Consider the following 24,145-nt stretch of genomic DNA (forward strand, 5'->3'; position numbering starts at 1 on the left):
TGTGTGAAAACAGTCATTTGTAGTCATTGTTGTGTATGTAATATGTGTGCTACTTTGAACCTATGGACAGGACTGCACTACTTGTTGGGCGTAGTGATACGCAGTACCACTCCTGGCCATAGAGGTATAAATAGTACTGTGGGTACTGATCTCCCCTCAGTTCCCGCCTGTGGGCATGAAGTAAAGACCTACGTATAGTCCCTACCTCCAACCAGTAAAGACCTGTTTTATTGTTACTGATTAAGTCTGAGTATTAATTACTTGAACAACTCACAGATTTAACAGTCATGTACAGAGATCAGTGTTAAAGCTGAGCCTGTGTCCAACTCCATTTTCAGCCTAACTCCTGCCACTTCTGGAGTAACCCATATTATTCTGTGATCCTCTGTTTCTTTCACACTGTGTAGTTTTAGACAAGCCAAATCCTCTTCCTCTGAGTCTGTGTCACTTTTTATTAATCTGAACTGTCTCCAGTCACGTGGTGTACCTTCTTGTATCTATCTTTGAACGGTTTCTTGTTTTCAGTCACTTAATGTACCTTTTTGTTACTCTGTATTGTATCAGTTTTCTGCTTCTTATTTGCTTTGCAGACTCTTTCAATGTGCCCTCGTCTGCCACATTGTCTGCAGTCTTTATCTTTAAGCCAACAGTCATTGTGGTCATGTGACATTTTGCCACAGCTATAGCACTTCTTTTCTTGTTTCAGTGACATTTTATTAGTTGAATATTCCAGGGATTTTTGTTGAATTTCTAAAGCGCCACGTGCTGCTGCTTCCATTGATATTGCGATACTCAGAGCCTCCTCCAATGTGAGGTCTTTTTCAGACAGGAGCTTCTTTTGTGTGCTTTCACTTTGCATGCCACACACAAATGCAATCTGATAAGCCCACTCCAAATTGGCAATGTTCTGATAACTTGCGCAACTTTGCCAAATATTCAGAAATGCTTTCATTTTTGCTCTGGTTCCGTTTATGGAATTTAAACCTTTCAGCTATGAGCAGTGGTTTGGGGCTTAAATGGTCTTGGAGTGTGTCCACTATTTGTTTGAATGTTTTGTTTGCTGGCTTTTCAGGGGTTAATAAACTACGTAGTAGCCCATATGTCTTTGCGCCCATAACACTCAGCAAAACAGTGGCTTTCTTTTCTACCTCCACTCCGTTAGCTTCACAGTACAACTCCACTCTTTCAGTGTAAGTTGCCCAGTCTTCAATGCTGCTATCAAATGCTGCAATCGTGGCAATCATCGCCATTTTTTTTTTCGAAACTCGTTTTTCTTTCTTTACTAGTTAGCTAGCGTCATGCAAGTCCTGTGCACTTTTCACTTGACTTACGTATCCCCTGCCTAGCTTAGCAAGCGTGCTCCGTTTTCTTTATCTTCTCGCTCCTTTCTTCCAAGTTTCGGTGTCCTCTGGATGCGATGCCAGAATAGGAAGACGTAGGTTCATAATTCTCGTCGCCAAATTGTTGTGTTTGTACCGCTATACACAACTACATTAAAGTAATAAAGCAGCAGAGACTGAGAGTAACTTCAAGTGATCTTTACTGGGTAACTGGAACTTCGGCACTGACTGTACAAATCGATACGCGTCTGTTATATACGCTCGCAACTAAGGATGTAGATCCGCAAAACAAAGTAGTCCCTTCAATGTTGTATACATTACAAATGGAATAGCACTTTGCAATATAATTGCGCTTTGTGGTGGACTGTGATTTTAAATGGGCGCTACTTGTGTTGCAGGATGGGGTCCCGCCCCGCTGCTTTGTGCCATTGTCTGAACCAGTGAGGGGCTGATAACTGACCCTGTAGATATCAGACAAGCTAAGTACAGACTATGGTTTTGCGTGAGGTGGAAAATATATATATTGTGATGCACAAGGTATTACGATTGTGTGGAACAGGCTGGATGGACCAGAGGGTCTTTTCCTGTTGGTCATTGTTTATATGTTCATGTGAGTCAGCAGAGGAGTAGAGGAAGATCCAGGGGACCAGTAGAGGAGCAGCGTTTGACCCAGGATACCAGGGAAGAAAATGAGGTTCATTTAGGAAGTTGTGGAGGAGCAAGGTGAATTCCTAGTAAGGCAGGAGAACACAGAGCTATCATTACCTTCTGGTTTCTTTTCTTTGGTTTGCTGGTCAGCTGTGGTGTTGCTACAAAGTTCAGTGTCTGCATCTAGGAGAGGAAGTGGAGGAAACATATTGGTCAATTTCATTTATTCTCAGTCAATTGTGTTAAATTTTGAGTAATATAGGCATTGAATTTAACTCCGAGCCGGTTTACAACATTTGGGGTTAAAATCGTCCCTATAGTAATAGTTTCAAGCAGTAGAAGACCTTTTGAGGATCTAGCCAACCTACCCACAGTATTACCTCCAGCCCATCTACACACAGTATTCCCTCCAGCCCATCTAGCCCACCTACACAGAGAATTCCCTCCAGCCCATCTAGCCCACCTACACACAGTACCCCATTCAGCCCATCTAGCCCACCTACACAGAGTACCCCATTCCGCCCATCTAGCCCACCTACACACAGTACCCCATTCAGCCCATCTAGCCCACCTACCCACAGTACCCCCTTCAGCCCATCTAGCCCACCTACACACAGTACCCCATTCAGCCCATCTAGCCCACCTACCCACAGTATTCCCTTCAGCCCATCTAGCCCACCTACCCACAGTTCCCCCTTCAGCCCATCAGACAGTCTCTCAGGAGTGGCGTTGCTGTCCTCCTTTGCTGACATAAACAGTGCTTGGATGGTGTGCCAATCCAACTGTATTTTCCTGAGCCATTCGCGTCCCAGCAATGGCGGTCCTCCATTTTCCACTACATAGCGGTTCAATTGCGGTATTTTTTTTTCTTTGTATTTCACTGTCACTTTTATTTTACCTTTGGGGCACACTCTTTGTCCTGTGTATGTCTTTAACAGTACTTTAGTTGGCCTTAGCGGTATGTGTGAAAACAGTCATTTGTAGTCATGTACAGAGATCAGTGTTAAAGCTGAGCCTGTGTCCAATTCCATTTTCAGCCTAACTCCTGCCACTTCTGGAGTAACCCATATTATTCTGTGATCCTCTGTTTCTTTCACACTGTGTAGTTTTAGACAAGCCAAATCCTCTTCCTCTGAGTCTGTGTCACTTTTTTTTTATCTGAACTGTCTCCAGTCACGTGGTGTACCTTCTTGTGTCTATCTTTGAAAGGTTTCTTGTTTTCAGTCACTTGATGTACCTTTTTGTTACTCTGTATTGTATCAGTTTTCTGCTTCTTATTTGCTTTGCAGACTCTTTCAATGTGCCCTCATCTGCCACATTGTCTGCAGTCTTTGGCCTAGAAATTCAGTATAGCCACTTTTGGGGTGGTAAAGCCGGGCGGCCGCTAAAGCTTGCGCCCGGCGCAAAGTCGAGCCCCCTTCGCCGATATTCAGTCACATCGCCCTAAGAGGTTGCTGCTGCGCTAAAGCAGGCGATGCACGACTATCATTAGCTGCTAAGCCGGCGGGCCGGGGCGAAACCCCGGAAGTCGGGCGCAGGGCAGGTGCGGCGAGCTGCTGATTGACGGCAGACACTCTGGCGCCGGTGAGCTCTTAAAGGGGGAGGGTGCATTTGTGTTTTTGCAAGGCCATCATCATCTCCTCCTCCTCCTCCTCCTCCTCCTCCACCTGCTGTGTTGAGCCAAACCAGAAGATCCGTCTCTCACAAAAAGGAGTGTTGCAACACGGCTGCCGTTTCTAGTGCAGGGGGAGTGCCCTTTAATTTGCGCTCCCCGTGGCCCGCATCGGCTGAGCAATGTTGCACTCAACAGTCGTTAGGGCCGCCCGGCGCACAATGGGGCGGCGCGAGTGAAGTTCCGGTTCCGGGCGCACAAAGGGCGTTGCACAACGAAATGACGTCATGATCTGCGCGCGCAGATGAGCGCGCGCAATGACTTTGCGCCGGCGCTAAATGTCTACTGAAGTTGGGGCGAGGCGCAGTTCGTGCTGCGCCCGGGCGCTAAGCGCCTAGCGCTCGAGACCTACTCCTCCTAAGGCGCTAACGGCTGGCGCAGCCAACTGAATTTCTAGGCCTTTATCTTTAAGCCAACAGTCATTGTGGTCATGTGACATTTTGCCACAGCTATAGCACTTCTTTTCTTGTTTCAGTGACATTTTATTAGTTGAATATTCCAGGGATTTTTGTTGAACTTCTAAAGCGCCACGTGCTGCTGCTTCCATTGATATTGCGATACTCAGAGCCTCCTCCAATGTGAGGTCTTTTTCAGACAGGAGCTTCTTTTGTGTGCTTTCACTTTGCATGCCACACACAAATGCAATCTGATAAGCCCACTCCAAATTGGCAATGTTCTGATAACTTGTGCAACTTTGCCAAATATTCAGAAATGCTTTCATTTTTGCTCTGGTTCCGTTTATGGAATTTAAATCTTTCAGCTATGAGCAGTGGTTTGGGGCTTAAATGGTCTTGGAGTGTGTCCACTATTTGTTTGAATGTTTTGTTTGCTGGCTTTTCAGGGGTTAATAAACTACGTAGTAGCCCATATGTCTTTGCGCCCATAACACTCAGCAAAACAGTGGCTTTCTTTTCTACCTCCACTCCGTTAGCTTCACAGTACAACTCCACCCTTTCAGTGTAAGTTGCCCAGTCTTCAATGCTGCTATCAAATGCTGCAATCGTGGCAATCATCGCCATTTTTTTTTTCGAAACTCGTTTTTCTTTCTTTACTAGTTAGCTAGCGTCATGCAAGTCCTGTGCACTTTTCACTTGACTTACGTATCCCCTGCCTAGCTTAGCAAGCGTGCTCCGTTTTCTCTACCTTCTCGCTCCTTTCTTCCAAGTTTCGGTGTCCTCTGGATGCGATGCCAGAATAGGAAGACGTAGGTTCATAATTCTCGTCGCCAATTTGTTGTGTTTGTACCGCTATACACAACTACATTAAAGTAATAAAGCAGCAGAGACTGAGAGTAACTTCAAGTGATCTTTACTGGGTAACTGGAACTTCGGCACTGACTGTACAAATCGATACGCGTCTGTTATATACGCTCGCAACTAAGGATGTAGATCCGCAAAACAAAGTAGTCCCTTCAATGTTGTATACATTACAAATGGAATAGCACTTTGCAATATAATTGCGCTTTGTGGTGGACTGTGATTTTAAATGGGCGCTACTTGTGTTGCAGGATGGGGTCCCGCCCCGCTGCTTTGTGCCATTGTCTGAACCAGTGAGGGGCTGATAACTGACCCTGTAGATATCAGACAAGCTAAGTACAGACTATGGTTTTGCGTGAGGTGGAAAATATATATATTGTGATGCACAAGGTATTACAATTGTGTGGAACAGGCTGGATGGACCAGAGGGTCTTTTCCTGTTGGTCATTGTTTATATGTTCATATGAGTCAGCAGAGGAGTAGAGGAAGATCCAGGGGACCAGTAGAGGAGCAGCGTTTGACCCAGGATACCAGGGAAGAAAATGAGGTTCATTTAGGAAGTTGTGGAGGAGCAAGGTGAATTCCTAGTAAGGCAGGAGAACGCAGAGCTATCATTACCTTCTGGTTTCTTTTCTTTGGTTTGCTGGTCAGCTGTGGTGTTGCTACAAAGTTCAGTGTCTGCATCTAGGAGAGGAAGAAAGTGGAGGAAACTTATTGGTCAATTTCATTTATTCTCAGTCAATTGTGTTAAATTTTGAGTAATATAGGCATTGAATTTAACTCCGAGCCGGTTTTCAGCATTTGGGGTTAAAATCGTCCCTATAGTAATAGTTTCAAGCAGTAGAAGACCTTTTGAGCATCTAGCCCACCTACCCACTGTATTCCCTCCAGCCCATCTACACACAGTATTCCCTCCAGCCCATCTAGCCCACTTACACACAGTATTCCCTTCAGCCCATCTAGCCCACCTACACACAGTATTCCCTTCAGCCCATCTAGCCCACCGTATTCCCTCCAGCCCATCTAGCCCACCTACACAGAGAATTCCCTCCAGCCCATCTAGCCCACCTACACACAGTACCCCATTCAGCCCATCTAGCCCACCTACACAGAGTACCCGATTCAGCCCATCTACCCAAAGTTCCCCCTTCAGCCCATTTGCCCACCTACCCACAGTATTCCTCCAGCCCATCTAGCCCACCTACACAGAGAATTCCCTCCAGCCCATCTAGCCCACTTACACACAGTACCCCTTCAGCCCATCTAGCCCACCTACACACAGTACCCCCTACAGCCCATCTAGCCCACCGACCCACAGTACCCCCTTCAGCCCATCTAGCCCACCTACCCACAGTACCCCCTTCAGCCCATCTAGCCCAGCTACCCACAGTACCCCTTCAGCCCATCTAGCCCACCTACCCACAGTATTCCCTTCAGCCCATCTAGCCCACCTACCCACAGTACCCCATTTGGCCCAGCTAGCCCACCTACACACAGTACCCCCTTCAGCCCATCTAGCCCACCTAACCACAGTACCCCCTTCGGCCCATCTAGCCCACCTACCCACAGTATGCACTTCAGCCCATCTAGCCCACCTACTCATAGTACCCCCTTCGGGTAGGTGGGCTAGATGGGCTGAAGTGCATACTGTGGGTAGGTGGGCTAGATGGGCCAAATGGGGTACTGTGGATAGGTGGGCTAGATGGGCTCAAGGGGGTATTGTGTGTAGGTGGGCTAGATGGGCTGAAGGGGATACTGTGGGTAGGTGGGCTAGATGGGCTGAAGGGTATATTGTGGGTAGGTGGGCTAGATGGGCTGAAGGGAATATTGTGGATAGCTGGGCTAGATGGGCTGAAGTGGGTACTGTGGGTAGGTGGGCTAGATGGGCTGTAGGGAATACTGTGGGTAAGTGGACTAGATGGGCTGAAGGGAATACCATGGGCAGGCGGGCTAGATGGGCCAAATGGGGTACTGTGGATAGGTGGGCTGAAGGGGGTATTGTGGGTATCACAGAATCACAGAATCACAGAAACCCCACAGTGCAGATGGAGGCCATTTCGGCCCATCGTGCCTGCACCGACACATATCCCACCCGATCCCCGTAACCCCTACACCAACACATATCCCACCCTATCCCCGTAACCCCACGTATTTAATCCCCCTAACACTAAGGGTCAATTTATCATAGCCAATCAACCTAACTCGCACATCTTTGGACTGTGGGAGGAAACCGGAGCACCCGGAGGAAACCCACGCAAACACGGGGAGAATGTGCAAACTCCACACAGACAGTCGCCCGAGGCTGGATTCGAACCCGGGTCCTTGGCGCTGTGAGGCAACAGTGCTAACCACTATGCCACCGTGCTGCCCTTCAGCCCATCTAGCCCACCTAACCACAGTACCCACTTTGGCCCATCTAGCCCACCTATCCACAGTACCCCATTTGGCCCATCTAGCCCACCTACCCACAGTACCCCTTCAGCCGATCTAGCCCACCTACACACAGTATGCACTTCAGCCCATCTAGCCCACCGACCCACAGTACCCCCTTCAGCCCATCTAGCCCACCCACCCACAGTACCCCCTTCAGCCCATCTAGCCCACCTACCCACAGTAACCCCTTCAGCCCATCTAGCCCACCTACACACAGTATTCCCTTCAGCCCATCTAGCCCACCTACACACAGTATTCCCTTCAGCCCATCTAGCCCACCTACCCACAATACCACCTTCAGCCCATCTAGCCCACCTACCCACAGTACCCCCTTTGGCCCATCTAGCCCAACTGCTCACAGTGCCCCCTTCGGCCCATCTAGCCCACCTATCCACAGTACCCCATTTGGCCCATCTAGCCCACCTACCAACAGTATTCCCTTCAGCCCATCTAGCCCACCTACCCACAGTACCCCCTTCGGCCCATCTAGCCCACCTACCCACAGTAACCCCTTCGGCCCATCTAGCCCACCTACCCACAGTAACCCCTTCGGCCCATCTAGCCCACCTACCCACAGTATTCCCTTCAGCCCATCTAGCCCACCTACCACAGTATTCCCTTCAGCCCATCTAGCCCACCTAACCACAGTATTCCCTTCAGCCATCTAGCCTACCTACCCACAGTAACCCCTTCGGCCCATCTAGCCCACTTACACACAGTATTCCCTTCAGCCCATCTAGCCCACCTACAACAGTATTCCCTTCAGCCCATCTAGCCCACCCACCCACAGTATTCCCTTCAGCCATCTAGCCTACCTACCCAGAGTAACCCCTTCGGCCCATCTAGCCCACCTACACACAGTATTCCCTTCAGCCCATCTAGCCCACCTACACACAGTATTCCCTTCAGCCCATCTAGCCCACCTATCCACAGTACCCCCTTTGCCCATCTAGCCCACCTACCCACAGTATTCCCTTCAGCCCATCTAGCCCACCTATCCACAGTATTCCCGTCAGCCCATCTAGCCCATCTACCCACAGTACCCCCTTCAGCCCATCTAGCCCACCTACCCACAATACCCCCTTCAGCCCATCTAGCCCACCTACCCACAGTACCCCCTTCAGCCCATCTAGCCCACCTACCCACCGTACTCCCTTCAGCCCATCTAGCCCACCTACCCACAGTACCCCCTTCAGGCCATCTAGCCCACCTATCCACAGTATTCCCTTCAGCCCATCTAGCCCACCTACCCACAGTACCCCCTTCAGCCCATCTAGCCCACCTACACACAGTATTCCCTTCAGCCCATCTAGCCCACCTACCCACAGTATTCCCTTCAGCCCATCTAGCCCACCTATCCACAGTACCCCCTTCAGCCCATCTAGCCCACCTACCCACAGTACCCCCTTCGGCCTATCTAGCCCACCTACCCACAATACCCCCTTCAGCCCATCTAGCCCACCTACCCACAGTACCCCCTTCGGCCTATCCAGCCCACCTACCCACAATACCCCCTTCAGCCCATCTAGCCCACCTACACACAGTACTCCCTTCAGCCCATCTAGCCCACCTACCCACAGTACCCCCTTCAGGCCATCTAGCCCACCTACCCACAGTATTCCCTTCAGCCCATCTAGCCCACCTACCCACAGTACCCCCTTCAGCCCATCTAGCCCACCTACACACAGTACCCCCTTCAGCCCATCTAGCCCACCTACCCACAATACCCCCTTCAGCCCATCTAGCCCACCTACACACAGTACCCCCTTCAGCCTATCTAGCCCACCTACACACAGTACCCCCTTCAGCCCATCTAGCCCACCTACACACAGTACCCCATTCAGCCCATCTAGCCCACCTACACAGAGTACCCCATTCCGCCCATCTAGCCCACCTATACACAGTACCCCATTCAGCCCATCTAGCCCACCTACACAGAGTACCCCATTCAGCCCATCTAGCCCACCTACACACAGTACCCCATTCAGCCCATCTAGCCCACCTACCCACAGTACCCCCTTCAGCCCATCTAGCCCAGCTACCCACAGTACCCCCTTCAGCCCATCTAGCCCACCTACCCACAGTATTCCCTTCAGCCCATCTAGCCCACCTACCCACAGTTCCCCCTTCAGCCCATCAGACAGTCTCTCAGGAGTGGCGTTGCTGTCCTCCTTTGCTGACACAAACAGTGCTTGGATGGTGTGCCAATCCAACTGTATTTTCCTGAGCCATTTGCGTCCCAGCAATGGTGGTCCTCCATTTTCCACTACATAGCGGTTCAATTGCGGTATTTTTTTTTCTTTGTATTTCACTGTCACTTTTATTTTACCTTTGGGGCACACTCTTTGTCCTGTGTATGTCTTTAACAGTACTTTAGTTGGCCTTAGCGGTATGTGTGAAAACAGTCATTTGTAGTCATGTACAGAGATCAGTGTTAAAGCTGAGCCTGTGTCCAATTCCATTTTCAGCCTAACTCCTGCCACTTCTGGAGTAACCCATATTATTCTGTGATCCTCTGTTTCTTTCACACTGTGTAGTTTTAGACAAGCCAAATCCTCTTCCTCTGAGTCTGTGTCACTTTTTTTTTATCTGAACTGTCTCCAGTCACGTGGTGTACCTTCTTGTGTCTATCTTTGAAAGGTTTCTTGTTTTCAGTCACTTGATGTACCTTTTTGTTACTCTGTATTGTATCAGTTTTCTGCTTCTTATTTGCTTTGCAGACTCTTTCAATGTGCCCTCATCTGCCACATTGTCTGCAGTCTTTGGCCTAGAAATTCAGTATAGCCACTTTTGGGGAGGTAAAGCCGGGCGGCCGCTAAAGCTTGCGCCCGGCGCAAAGTCGAGCCCCCTTCGCCGATATTCAGTCACATCGCCCTAAGAGGTTGCTGCTGCGCTAAAGCAGGCGATGCACGACTATCATTAGCTGCTAAGCCGGCGGGCCGGGGCGAAACCCCGGAAGTCGGGCGCAGGGCAGGTGCGGCGAGCTGCTGATTGACGGCAGACACTCTGGCGCCGGTGAGCTCTTAAAGGGGGAGGGTGCATTTGTGTTTTTGCAAGGCCATCATCATCTCCTCCTCCTCCTCCTCCTCCTCCTCCACCTGCTGTGTTGAGCCAAACCAGAAGATCCGTCTCTCACAAAAAGGAGTGTTGCAACACGGCTGCCGTTTCTAGTGCAGGGGGAGTGCCCTTTAATTTGCGCTCCCCGTGGCCCGCATCGGCTGAGCAATGTTGCACTCAACAGTCGTTAGGGCCGCCCGGCGCACAATGAGGCGGCGCGAGTGAAGTTCCGGTTCCGGGCGCACAAAGGGCGTTGCACAACGAAATGACGTCATGATCTGCGCGCGCAGATGAGCGCGCGCAATGACTTTGCGCCGGCGCTAAATGTCTACTGAAGTTGGGGCGAGGCGCAGTTCGCGCTGCGCCCGGGCGCTAAGCGCCTAGCGCTCGAGACCTACTCCTCCTAAGGCGCTAACGGCTGGCGCAGCCAACTGAATTTCTAGGCCTTTATCTTTAAGCCAACAGTCATTGTGGTCATGTGACATTTTGCCACAGCTATAGCACTTCTTTTCTTGTTTCAGTGACATTTTATTAGTTGAATATTCCAGGGATTTTTGTTGAATTTCTAAAGCGCCACGTGCTGCTGCTTCCATTGATATTGCGATACTCAGAGCCTCCTCCAATGTGAGGTCTTTTTCAGACAGGAGCTTCTTTTGTGTGCTTTCACTTTGCATGCCACACACAAATGCAATCTGATAAGCCCACTCCAAATTGGCAATGTTCTGATAACTTGTGCAACTTTGCCAAATATTCAGAAATGCTTTCATTTTTGCTCTGGTTCCGTTTATGGAATTTAAATCTTTCAGCTATGAGCAGTGGTTTGGGGCTTAAATGGTCTTGGAGTGTGTCCACTATTTGTTTGAATGTTTTGTTTGCTGGCTTTTCAGGGGTTAATAAACTACGTAGTAGCCCATATGTCTTTGCGCCCATAACACTCAGCAAAACAGTGGCTTTCTTTTCTACCTCCACTCCGTTAGCTTCACAGTACAACTCCACCCTTTCAGTGTAAGTTGCCCAGTCTTCAATGCTGCTATCAAATGCTGCAATCGTGGCAATCATCGCCATTTTTTTTTTCGAAACTCGTTTTTCTTTCTTTACTAGTTAGCTAGCGTCATGCAAGTCCTGTGCACTTTTCACTTGACTTACGTATCCCCTGCCTAGCTTAGCAAGCGTGCTCCGTTTTCTCTACCTTCTCGCTCCTTTCTTCCAAGTTTCGGTGTCCTCTGGATGCGATGCCAGAATAGGAAGACGTAGGTTCATAATTCTCGTCGCCAAATTGTTGTGTTTGTACCGCTATACACAACTACATTAAAGTAATAAAGCAGCAGAGACTGAGAGTAACTTCAAGTGATCTTTACTGGGTAACTGGAACTTCGGCACTGACTGTACAAATCGATACGCGTCTGTTATATACGCTCGCAACTAAGGATGTAGATCCGCAAAACAAAGTAGTCCCTTCAATGTTGTATACATTACAAATGGAATAGCACTTTGCAATATAATTGCGCTTTGTGGTGGACTGTGATTTTAAATGGGCGCTACTTGTGTTGCAGGATGGGGTCCCGCCCCGCTGCTTTGTGCCATTGTCTGAACCAGTGAGGGGCTGATAACTGACCCTGTAGATATCAGACAAGCTAAGTACAGACTATGGTTTTGCGTGAGGTGGAAAATATATATATTGTGATGCACAAGGTATTACGATTGTGTGGAACAGGCTGGATGGACCAGAGGGTCTTTTCCTGTTGGTCATTGTTTATATGTTCATATGAGTCAGCAGAGGAGTAGAGGAAGATCCAGGGGACCAGTAGAGGAGCAGCGTTTGACCCAGGATACCAGGGAAGAAAATGAGGTTCATTTAGGAAGTTGTGGAGGAGCAAGGTGAATTCCTAGTAAGGCAGGAGAACACAGAGCTATCATTACCTTCTGGTTTCTTTTCTTTGGTTTGCTGGTCAGCTGTGGTGTTGCTACAAAGTTCAGTGTCTGCATCTAGGAGAGGAAGAAAGTGGAGGAAACTTATTGGTCAATTTCATTTATTCTCAGTCAATTGTGAGTAATATAGGCATTGAATTTAACTCCGAGCCGGTTTTCAGCATTTGGGGTTAAAATCGTCCCTATAGTAATAGTTTCAAGCAGTAGAAGACCTTTTGAGCATCTAGCCCACCTACCCACTGTATTCCCTCCAGCCCATCTACACACAGTATTCCCTCCAGCCCATCTAGCCCACTTACACACAGTATTCCCTTCAGCCCATCTAGCCCACCGTATTCCCTCCACAGCCCATCTAGCCCACCTACACAGAGAATTCCCTCCAGCCCATCGAGCCAACTTACACACAGTATTCCCTTCAGCCCATCTAGCCCACCTACACACAGTATTCCCTTCAGCCCATCTAGCCCACCGTATTCCCTCCAGCCCATCTAGCCCACCTACACAGAGAATTCCCTCCAGCCCATCTAGCCCACCTACACACAGTACCCCATTCAGCCCATCTAGCCCACCTACACAGAGTACCCCATTCAGCCCATCTACCCAAAGTTCCCCCTTCAGCCCATTTGCCCACCTACCCACAGTATTCCTCCAGCCCATCTAGCCCACTTACACACAGTACCCCTTCAGCCCATCTAGCCCACCTACACACAGTACCCCCTACAGCCCATCTAGCCCACCGACCCACAGTACCCCCTTCAGCCCATCTAGCCCAGCTACCCACAGTACCCCCTTCAGCCCAGCTACCCACAGTACCCCTTCAGCCCATCTAGCCCACCTACCCACAGTATTCCCTTCAGCCCATCCAGCCCACCTACCCACAGTACCCCATTTGGCCCAGCTAGCCCACCTACACACAGTACCCCCTTCAGCCCATCTAGCCCACCTAACCACAGTACCCCCTTCAGCCCATCTAGCCCACCTACCCACAGTATGCACTTCAGCCCATCTAGCCCACCTACTCATAGTACCCCCTTCGGGTAGGTGGGCTAGATGGGCTGAAGTGCATACTGTGGGTAGGTGGGCTAGATGGGCCAAATGGGGTACTGTGGATAGGTGGGCTAGATGGGCTCAAGGGGGTATTGTGTGTAGGTGGGCTAGATGGGCTGAAGGGGATACTGTGGGTAGGTGGGCTAGATGGGCTGAAGGGTATATTGTGGGTAGGTGGGCTAGATGGGCTGAAGGGAATATTGTGGATAGCTGGGCTAGATGGGCTGAAGTGGGTACTGTGGGTAGGTGGGCTAGATGGGCTGTAGGGAATACTGTGGGTAAGTGGACTAGATGGGCTGAAGGGAATACCATGGGCAGGCGGGCTAGATGGGCCAAATGGGGTACTGTGGATAGGTGGGCTGAAGGGGGTATTGTGGGTATCACAGAATCACAGAATCACAGAAACCCCACAGTGCAGATAGAGGCCATTTCGGCCCATCGTGCCTGCACCGACACATATCCCACCCGATCCCCGTAACCCCTACACCAACACATATCCCACCCTATCCCCGTAACCCCACGTATTTAATCCCCCTAACACTAAGGGTCAATTTATCATAGCCAATCAACCTAACTCGCACATCTTTGGACTGTGGGAGGAAACCGGAGCACCCGGAGGAAACCCACGCAAACACGGGGAGAATGTGCAAACTCCACACAGACAGTCGCCCGAGGCTGGATTCGAACCCGGGTCCTTGGCGCTGTGAGGCAACAGTGCTAATCACTATGCCACCGTGCTGCCCTTCAGCCCATCTAGCCCACCTAACCACAGTACCCACTTTGGCCCATCTAGCCCACCTATCCACAGTACCCCATTTGGCCCATCTAGCCCACCTACCCATGGTATTCCCTTCAGCCCATCTAGTCCACTTACCCACAGTATTCCCTACAGCCCATCTAGCCCACCTACCCACAGTACCCCCTTCAGCCCATCTAGCCCACCTACCCACAGTACCCCTTCAGCCGATCTAGCCCACCTAAACACAGTATGCACTTCAGCCCATCTAGCCCACCGACCCACAGTACCCCCTTCAGCCCATCTAGCCCACCCACCCACAGTACCCCCTTCAGCCCATCTAGCCCACCTACCCACAGTAACCCCTTCAGCCCATCTAGCCCACCTACACACAGTATTCCCTTCAGCCCATCTAGCCCACCTACACACAGTATTCCCTTCAGCCCATCTAGCCCACCTACCCACAATACCACCTTCAGCCCATCTAGCCCACCTACCCACAGTACCCCCTTCGGCCCATCTAGCCCAACTGCTCACAGTGCCCCCTTCGGCCCATCTAGCCCACCTATCCACAGTACCCCATTTGGCCCATCTAGCCCACCTACCAACAGTATTCCCTTCAGCCCATCTAGCCCACCTACCCACAGTACCCCCTTCGGCCCATCTAGCCCACCTACCCACAGTAACCCCTTCGGCCCATCTAGCCCACCTACCCACAGTAACCCCTTCGGCCCATCTAGCCCACCTACCCACAGTATTCCCTTCAGCCCATCTAGCCCACCTACCACAGTATTCCCTTCAGCCCATCTAGCCCACCTAACCACAGTATTCCCTTCAGCCATCTAGCCTACCTACCCACAGTAACCCCTTCGGCCCATCTAGCCCACTTACACACAGTATTCCCTTCAGCCCATCTAGCCCACCTACCACAGTATTCCCTTCAGCCCATCTAGCCCACCTACCCACAGTATTCCCTTCAGCCATCTAGCCTACCTACCCACAGTAACCCCTTCGGCCCATCTAGCCCACCTACACACAGTATTCCCTTCAGCCCATCTAGCCCACCTACACACAGTATTCCCTTCAGCCCATCTAGCCCACCTATCCACAGTACCCCCTTTGCCCATCTAGCCCACCTACCCACAGTATTCCCTTCAGCCCATCTAGCCCACCTATCCACAGTATTCCCGTCAGCCCATCTACCCACAGTACCCCCTTCAGCCCATCTAGCCCACCTACCCACAATACCCCGTTCAGCCCATCTAGCCCACCTACCCACAGTACCCCCTTCAGCCCATCTAGCCCACCTACCCACCGTACTCCCTTCAACCCATCTAGCCCACCTACCCACAGTACCCCCTTCAGGCCATCTAGCCCACCTACCCACAGTATTCCCTTCAGCCCATCTAGCCCACCTACCCACAGTACCCCCTTCAGCCCATCTAGCCCACCTACACACAGTATTCCCTTCAGCCCATCTAGCCCACCTACCCACAATACCCCCTTCAGCCCATCTAGCCCACCTATCCACAGTACCCCCTTCAGCCCATCTAGCCCACCTACCCACAGTACTCCCTTCGACCCATCTAGCCCACCAACCCACAGTACCCCCTTCAGCCCATCTAGCCCACCTACCCACAATACCACCTTCAGCCCATCTAGCCCAACTGCTCACAGTGCCCCCTTCGGCCCATCTAGCCCAACTGCTCACAGTGCCCCCTTCGGCCCATCTAGCCCACCTATCCACAGTACCCCATTTGGCCCATCTAGCCTACCTACCAACAGTATTCCCTTCAGCCCATCTAGCCCACCTACCCACAGTACCCCCTTCGGCCCATCTAGCCCACCTAACCACAGTACCCCCTTCGGCCCATCTAGCCCACCTACCCACAGTAACCCCTTCGGCCCATCTAGCCCACCTACCCACAGTATTCCCTTCAGCCCATCTAGCCCACCTACCACAGTATTCCCTTCAGCCCATCTAGCCTACCAACCCACAGTATTCCCTTCAGCCATCTAGCCTACCTACCCACAATATTCCCTTCAGCCCATCTAGCCCACCTATCCACAGTACCCCCTTTGCCCATCTAGCCCACCTACCCACAGTATTCCCTTCAGCCCATCTAGCCCACCTATCCACAGTATTCCGTTCAGCCCATCTAGCCCACCTACCCACAGTACCCCCTTCAGCCCATCTAGCCCACCTACCCACAGTACCCCCTTCGGCCTATCTAGCCCACCTACCCACAATACCCCCTTCAGCCCATCTAGCCCACCTACCCACAGTACCCCCTTCGTCCTATCTAGCCCACCTACCCACAATACCCCCTTCAGCCCATCTAGCCCACCTACCCACAGTACCCGCTTCAGCCCATCTAGCCCACCTACCCACCGTACCTCCTTCAGCCCATCTAGCCCACCTACCCACAGTACCCCCTTCAGCCCATCTAGCCCACTTACACACAGTACCCCCTTCAGCCCATCTAGCCCACCTACACACAGTACCTCCTTCAGCCCATCTAGCCCACCTACCCACAGTACCCCCTTCAGCCCATCTAGCCCACCTACCCACAATACCCCCTTCAGCCCATCTAGCCCACCTACACACTGTACCCCCTTCAGCCCATCTAGCCCACCTACACACAGTACCCCATTCAGCCCATCTAGCCCACCTACACAGAGTACCCCATTCAGCCCATCTAGCCCACCTACACACAGTACCCCATTCAGCCCATCTAGCCCACCTACACAGAGTACCCCATTCAGCCCATCTAGCCCACCTACCCACAGTACCCCCTTCAGCCCATCTAGCCCAGCTACCCACAGTACCCCCTTCAGCCCATCTAGCCCACCTACCCACAGTATTCCCTTCAGCCCATCTAGCCCACCTACCCACAGTTCCCCCTTCAGCCCATCAGACAGTCTCTCAGGAGTGGCGTTGCTGTCCTCCTTTGCTGACACAAACAGTGCTTGGATGGTGTGCCAATCCAACTGTATTTTCCTGAGCCATTCGCGTCCCAGCAATGGTGGTCCTCCATTTTCCACTACATAGCGGTTCAATTGCGGTATTTTTTTTTCTTTGTATTTCACTGTCACTTTTATTTTACCTTTGGGGCACACTCTTTGTCCTGTGTATGTCTTTAACAGTACTTTAGTTGGCCTTAGCGGTATGTGTGAAAACAGTTATTTGTAGTCATGTACAGAGATCAGTGTTAAAGCTGAGCCTGTGTCCAATTCCATTTTCAGCCTAACTCCTGCCACTTCTGGAGTAACCCATATTATTCTGTGATCCTCTGTTTCTTTCACACTGTGTAGTTTTAGACAAGCCAAATCCTCTTCCTCTGAGTCTGTGTCACTTTTTTTTAATCTGAACTGTCTCCAGTCACGTGGTGTACCTTCTTGTGTCTATCTTTGAAAGGTTTCTTGTTTTCAGTCACTTGATGTACCTTTTTGTTACTCTGTATTGTATCAGTTTTCTGCTTCTTATTTGCTTTGCAGACTCTTTCAATGTGCCCTCATCTGCCACATTGTCTGCAGTCTTTGGCCTAGAAATTCAGTATAGCCACTTTTGGGGTGGTAAAGCCGGGCGGCCGCTAAAGCTTGCGCCCAGCGCAAAGTCGAGCCCCCTTCGCCGATATTCAGTCACATCGCCCTAAGAGGTTGCTGCTGCGCTAAAGCAGGCGATGCACGACTATCATTAGCTGCTAAGCCGGCGGGCCGGGGCGAAACCCCGGAAGTCGGGCGCAGGGCAGGTGCGGCGAGCTGCTGATTGACGGCAGACACTCTGGCGCCGGTGAGCTCTTAAAGGGGGAGGGTGCATTTGTGTTTTTGCAAGGCCATCATCATCTCCTCCTCCTCCTCCTCCTCCTCCTCCACCTGCTGTGTTGAGCCAAACCAGAAGATCCGTCTCTCACAAAAAGGAGTGTTGCAACACGGCTGCCGTTTCTAGTGCAGGGGAAGTGCCCTTTAATTTGCGCTCCCTGTGGCCCGCATCGGCTGAGCAATGTTGCACTCAACAGTCGTTAGGGCCGCCCGGCGCACAATGGGGCGGCGCGAGTGAAGTTCCGGTTCCGGGCGCACAAAGGGCGTTGCACGACGAAATGACGTCATGATCTGCGCGCGCAGATGAGCGCGCGCAATGACTTTGCGCCGGCGCTAAATGTCTACTGAAGTTGGGGCGAGGCGCTGTTCGCGCTGCGCCCGGGCGCTAAGCGCCTAGCGCTCGAGACCTACTCCTCCTAAGGCGCTAACGGCTGGCGCAGCCAACTGAATTTCTAGGCCTTTATCTTTAAGCCAACAGTCATTGTGGTCATGTGACATTTTGCCACAGCTATAGCACTTCTTTTCTTGTTTCAGTGACATTTTATTAGTTGAATATTCCAGGGATTTTTGTTGAATTTCTAAAGCGCCACGTGCTGCTGCTTCCATTGATATTGCGATACTCAGAGCCTCCTCCAATGTGAGGTCTTTTTCAGACAGGAGCTTCTTTTGTGTGCTTTCACTTTGCATGCCACACACAAATGCAATCTGATAAGCCCACTCCAAATTGGCAATGTTCTGATAACTTGCGCAACTTTGCCAAATATTCAGAAATGCTTTCATTTTTGCTCTGGTTCCGTTTATGGAATTTAAATCTTTCAGCTATGAGCAGTGGTTTGGGGCTTAAATGGTCTTGGAGTGTGTCCACTATTTGTTTGAATGTTTTGTTTGCTGGCTTTTCAGGGGTTAATAAACTACGTAGTAGCCCATATGTCTTTGCGCCCATAACACTCAGCAAAACAGTGGCTTTCTTTTCTACCTCCACTCCGTTAGCTTCACAGTACAACTCCACCCTTTCAGTGTAAGTTGCCCAGTCTTCAATGCTGCTATCAAATGCTGCAATCGTGGCAATCATCGCCATTTTTTTTTCAAAACTCGTTTTTCTTTCTTTACTAGTTAGCTAGCGTCATGCAAGTCCTGTGCACTTTTCACTTGACTTACGTATCCCCTGCCTAGCTTAGCAAGCGTGCTCCGTTTTCTCTACCTTCTCGCTCCTTTCTTCCAAGTTTCGGTGTCCTCTGGATGCGATGCCAGAATAGGAAGACGTAGGTTCATAATTCTCGTCGCCAATTTGTTGTGTTTGTACCGCTATACACAACTACATTAAAGTAATAAAGCAGCAGAGACTGAGAGTAACTTCAAGTGATCTTTACTGGGTAACTGGAACTTCGGCACTGACTGTACAAATCGATACGCGTCTGTTATATACGCTCGCAACTAAGGATGTAGATCCGCAAAACAAAGTAGTCCCTTCAATGTTGTATACATTACAAATGGAATAGCACTTTGCAATATAATTGCGCTTTGTGGTGGACTGTGATTTTAAATGGGCGCTACTTGTGTTGCAGGATGGGGTCCCGCCCCGCTGCTTTGTGCCATTGTCTGAACCAGTGAGGGGCTGATAACTGACCCTGTAGATATCAGACAAGCTAAGTACAGACTATGGTTTTGCGTGAGGTGGAAAATATATATATTGTGATGCACAAGGTATTACAATTGTGTGGAACAGGCTGGATGGACCAGAGGGTCTTTTCCTGTTGGTCATTGTTTATATGTTCATATGAGTCAGCAGAGGAGTAGAGGAAGATCCAGGGGACCAGTAGAGGAGCAGCGTTTGACCCAGGATACCAGGGAAGAAAATGAGGTTCATTTAGGAAGTTGGAGAGGAGCAAGGTGAATTCCTAGTAAGGCAGGAGAACGCAGAGCTATCATTACCTTCTGGTTTCTTTTCTTTGGTTTGCTGGTCAGCTGTGGTGTTGCTACAAAGTTCAGTGTCTGCATCTAGGAGAGGAAGAAAGTGGAGGAAACTTATTGGTCAATTTCATTTATTCTCAGTCAATTGTGTTAAATTTTGAGTAATATAGGCATTGAATTTAACTCCGAGCCGGTTTTCAGCATTTGGGGTTAAAATCGTCCCGATAGTAATAGTTTCAAGCAGTAGAAGACCTTTTGAGCATCTAGCCCACCTACACACAGTATTTCCTCCAGCCCATCTAGCCCACCTACACAGAGAATTCCCTCCAGCCCATCTAGCCAACTTACACACAGTATTCCCTTCAGCCCATCTAGCCCACCTACACACAGTACCCCCTACAGCCCATCTAGCCCACCGACCCACAGTACCCCCTTCAGCCCATCTAGCCCACCTACCCACAGTACCCCCTTCAGCCCATCTAGCCCAGCTACCCACAGTACCCCCTTCAGCCCATCTAGCCCAGCTACCCACAGTACCCCTTCAGCCCATCTAGCCCACCTACCCACAGTATTCCCTTCAGCCCATCTAGCCCACCTACCCACAGTACCCCATTTGGCCCAGCTAGCCCACCTACACACAGTACCCCCTTCAGCCCATCTAGCCCACCTAACCACAGTACCCCCTTCGGCCCATCTAGCCCACCTATCCACAGTACCCCATTTGGCCCATCTAGCCCACCTACCCACAGTATGCACTTCAGCCCATCTAGCCCACCTACTCATAGTACCCCCTTCGGGTAGGTGGGCTAGATGGGCTGAAGTGCATACTGTGGGTAGGTGGGCTAGATGGGCCAAATGGGGTACTGTGGATAGGTGGGCTAGATGGGCTCAAGGGGGTATTGTGTGTAGGTGGGCTAGATGGGCTGAAGGGGATACTGTGGGTAGGTGGGCTAGATGGGCTGAAGGGTATATTGTGGGTAGGTGGGCTAGATGGGCTGAAGGGAATATTGTGGATAGCTGGGCTAGATGGGCTGAAGTGGGTACTGTGGGTAGGTGGGCTAGATGGGCTGTAGGGAATACTGTGGGTAAGTGGACTAGATGGGCTGAAGGGAATACCATGGGTAGGCGGGCTAGATGGGCCAAATGGGGTACTGTGGATAGGTGGGCTGAAGGGGGTATTGTGGGTATCACAGAATCACAGAAACCCCACAGTGCAGATAGAGGCCATTTCGGCCCATCGTGCCTGCACCGACACATATCCCACCCTATCCCCGTAACCCCACGTATTTAATCCCCCAAACACTAAGGGTCAATTTATCATAGCCAATCAACCTAACTCGCACATCTTTGGACTGTGGGAGGAAACCGGAGCACCCGGAGGAAACCCACGCAAACACGGGGAGAATGTGCAAACTCCACACAGACAGTCGCCCGAGGCTGGATTCGAACCCGGGTCCTTGGCGCTGTGAGGCAACAGTGCTAACCACTATGCCACCGTGCTGCCCTTCAGCCCATCTAGCCCACCTAACCACAATACCCACTTTGGCCCATCTAGCCCACCTATCCACAGTACCCCATTTGGCCCATCTAGCCCACCTACCCATGGTATTCCCTTCAGCCCATCTAGTCCACTTACCCACAGTATTCCCTACAGCCCATCTAGCCCACCTACCCACAGTACCCCCTTCAGCCCATCTAGCCCACCTACCCACAGTACCCCTTCAGCCGATCTAGCCCACCTACACACAGTATGCACTTCAGCCCATCTAGCCCACCGACCCACAGTACCCCCTTCGGCCCATCTAGCCCACCTATCCACAGTACCCCCTTCAGCCCATCTAGCCCACCTACCCACAGTACTCCCTTCGACCCATCTAGCCCACCTACCCACAGTACCCCCTTCAGCCCATCTAGCCCACCTACCCACAGTAGCCCCTTCAGCCCATCTAGCCCACCTACCCACAGTACCCCCTTCAGCCCATCTAGCCCACCTACCCACAGTAATCCCTTCGACCCATCTAGCCCACCTACCCACAGTACCCCCTTCAGCCCATCTAGCCCACCCACCCACTGTACCCCCTTCAGCCCATCTAGCCCACCGACACACAGTATTCCCTTCAGCCCATCTAGCCCACCTACACACAGTATTCCCTTCGGCCCATCTAGCCCACCTACCCACAGTACCCCCTTCGGCCCATCTAGCCCAACTGCTCACAGTGCCCCCTTCGGCCCATCGAGCCCACCTATCCACAGTACCCCATTTGGCCCATCTAGCCCACCTACCCACAGTATTCCCTTCAGCCCATCTAGCCCACCTACCCACAGTATTCCCTTCAGCCATCTAGCCTACCTACCCACAGTATTCCCTTCAGCCCATCTAGCCCACCTACACACAGTATTCCCTTCAGCCCATCTAGCCCACCTATCCACAGTACCCCCTTTGCCCATCTAGCCCTCCTACCCACAGTATTCCCTTCAGCCCATCTAGCCCACCTACACACAGTATTCCCTTCAGCCCATCTAGCCCACCTACACACAGTATTCCCTTCAGCCCATTTAGCCCACCTATCCACAGTACCCCCTTTGCCCATCTAGCCCACCTACCCACAGTACCCCCTTCAGCCCATCTAGCCCACCTACACACAGTACCCCCTTCAGCCCATCTAGCCCACCTACCCACCGTACTCCCTTCAGCCCATCTAGCCCACCTACCCACAGTACCCCCTTCAGGCCATCTAGCCCACCTACCCACAGTATTCACTTCAGCCCATCTAGCCCACCTACCCAGAGTACCTCCTTCAGCCCATCTAGCCCACCTACCCACAGTACCCCCTTCGGCCCATCTAGCCCACCTGCTCAAAGTACCCCCTTTGGCCCATCTAGCCCACCTATCCACAGTACCCCATTTGGCCCATCTAGCCCACCTACCCACAGTACCCCCTTCGGCCCATCTAGCCCACCTACCCACAGTAACCCCTTCGGCCCATCTAGCCCACCTATCCACAGTAACCCCTTTGGCCCATCTAGCCCACCTACCCACAGTATTCCCTTCGGCCCATCTAGCCCACCTACCCACAGTACCCCCTTCGGCCCAACTAGCCCACCTACCCACAGTAACCCCTTCGGCCCATCTAGCCCACCTACCCACAGTAACCCCTTCGGCCCATCTAGCCCACCTACCCACAGTACCCCCTTCGGCCCATCTAGCCCACCTACCCACAGCAACCCCTTCGGCCCATCTATCCCACCTATCCACAGTAACCCCTTTGGCCCATCTAGCCCACCTACCCACAGTATTCCCTTCAGCCCATCTAGCCCACCTACCCATAGTATTCCCATCAGCCCATCTAGCCCACCTACCCACCGTACCCCCTTCGACCCATCTAGCCCACCTACCCACAATACCCCCTTCAGCCCATCTAGCCCACAGTAACCCCTTCGGCCCATCTAGCCCACCTACCTACAGTAACCCCTTCGGCCCATCTAGCCCACCTACCCACAGTATTCCCTTCAGCCCATCTAGCCCACCTACCCACAGTATTCCCTTCAGCCCATCTAGCCCACCTACCCACAGTATTCCCTTCAGCCATCTAGCCTACCTACCCACAGTATTCCCTTCAGCCCATCTAGCCCACCTACCCACAGTATTCCCTTCAGCCATCTAGCCCACCTACCCACAGTATTCCCTTCAGCCCATCTAGCCCACCTAGCCACAGTATTCCCTTCAGCCCATCTAGCCTACCTACCCACAGTATTCCCTTCAGCCCATCTAGCCCACCTATCCACAGTACCCCCTTCAGCCCATCTAGCCCACCTATCCATAGTATTCTCTTGTGTCATTTCTAATAACCCTGAATCCCATCTGTAGACAAGAAACCTGTCCAGTTACTTCTTGAAACCCACTGACGTTCCTTATTGTTTCACCATCCATCCCAGGATTCTGTTCCACATACTTATCCTTTGAATAAAAAAGTTCCTTCGGAATTTTCTATTTTCTGTTGTTGTCCTTAATTTGTAAATATAATCCCTCGTGCTTAAATTCTGTACATGGCAGAAAGGTTTACATTGATCCAATTTGTCCAAACCTTTCATAATTTTAAACACATCTATCATATCCACTCTCAGTCTTCTCTTTTCAAAAGAGAAAAGCCCCAGGGTAGTCAATCTTTCCTCATATGTCATTCCCTTAAGTTGTGGGGTCAGCTGTGTAGCCTTTCTCTGTACCCACTCCTATAACAGAAGATCATTTTAGAAATATCTAGACCAAAACTGCACGCAGTACTCCAGACATGGT

The 24,145-nt window shown here is 51.1% G+C and overlaps 1 protein-coding gene across 1 annotated transcript in view; it reads right to left on the reverse strand.

Annotated features, from left to right (window-relative positions):
* LOC147105950 (uncharacterized) overlaps positions 1-5,634 on the reverse strand; it is a gene marked incomplete at its 5' end in the record, with an annotated part of 367,623 nt that extends 361,989 nt beyond the window's left edge. Inside the window, 2 exons of the mRNA XM_086009773.1 lie at positions 2,106-2,171; positions 5,535-5,634. Coding sequence (XP_085865899.1) covers positions 2,106-2,171; positions 5,535-5,634 — 166 coding nt within the window. The remainder of the gene's footprint in view (positions 1-2,105; positions 2,172-5,534) is intronic.
* Between the last annotated feature and the right edge of the window lie 18,511 nt (positions 5,635-24,145).

The sequence above is a fragment of the Somniosus microcephalus genome, chromosome 16 (assembly GCF_052327205.1).
Source record: "Somniosus microcephalus isolate GS21.2 chromosome 16, FLI_Smic_1.0, whole genome shotgun sequence".
NCBI lineage: Eukaryota > Metazoa > Chordata > Chondrichthyes > Squaliformes > Somniosidae > Somniosus > Somniosus microcephalus.